Source organism: Nanorana parkeri, unplaced genomic scaffold (assembly GCF_000935625.1).
Source record: "Nanorana parkeri isolate BGI_ZX_2015 unplaced genomic scaffold, ASM93562v1 scaffold822, whole genome shotgun sequence".
Lineage (NCBI taxonomy): Eukaryota > Metazoa > Chordata > Amphibia > Anura > Dicroglossidae > Nanorana > Nanorana parkeri.
The window spans coordinates 769824-770493 of NW_017307090.1; the positions used below are offsets into that span (position 1 = coordinate 769824).

The window sequence follows — 670 nt, forward strand, 5'->3', positions numbered from 1 at the left end:
GCCACTACTGAACGGCCTGTGGAGGGTGCCGCCATCTTTGATTTGGGCAAAGCTAGAACGCTACATTTAGGCATTGAATGCGAAATTGTTTACTGAATGTTATCTCTATTACCTAGAATAATACAGATAGAATCATTGCACTGAAATGTTTATTGAATCGTTATCTTGGCTGCAGTGCTAAGGCTTAGCTGTGTAGCCTGTCATACGATTGGTGGTGGAAAGTGATGTCATTAGGTCTGTCTCCACCCCCTCCTCGTGATTGTGGTAGTGAGCGAAGTGGAGTAGATCAGTGAAACACGTGTCAAGGGAGATCGGGAGAGAAGAGTGAGAATGAGAAGCCCCAACGTCCTGCTGACCGGTGAGTGACACTCCCTGCACCCCAACACTCTTCTTGGGTGATTGCTGAGAAACACGCTGTACCCTAACATCATGCCTGCTCGTACCCTCTGTACCCCAACATACTGGTGACACTCACTGTACCCCAACACCCTTCTGATTGCTGACACATCCTGCCTACAGGTGACTAATTACATCGCCCACTGTCCCCCATCCCTCTGCCTACGGGTGGCTGCTGGCGCCCACTGTCCCCCATCCCTCTGCCTACGGGTGACTGCTGGCACCCACTGTCCCCCATCCCTCTGCCTACAGGTGACCGCTGGCCCCCACTGTT

General features: G+C 52.1%; 1 protein-coding gene across 1 annotated transcript in view; it reads left to right on the top strand.

Moving 5' to 3' along the window:
• Window positions 1-330: 330 nt before the first annotated feature.
• The window catches only part of AK6 (adenylate kinase 6), a 10142-nt gene continuing 9802 nt past the window's right edge, over window positions 331-670 (top strand). The window contains exon 1 of the mRNA XM_018565213.1: window positions 331-358. Within this exon, the coding sequence (XP_018420715.1) occupies window positions 331-358 (28 nt within the window). The remainder of the gene's footprint in view (window positions 359-670) is intronic.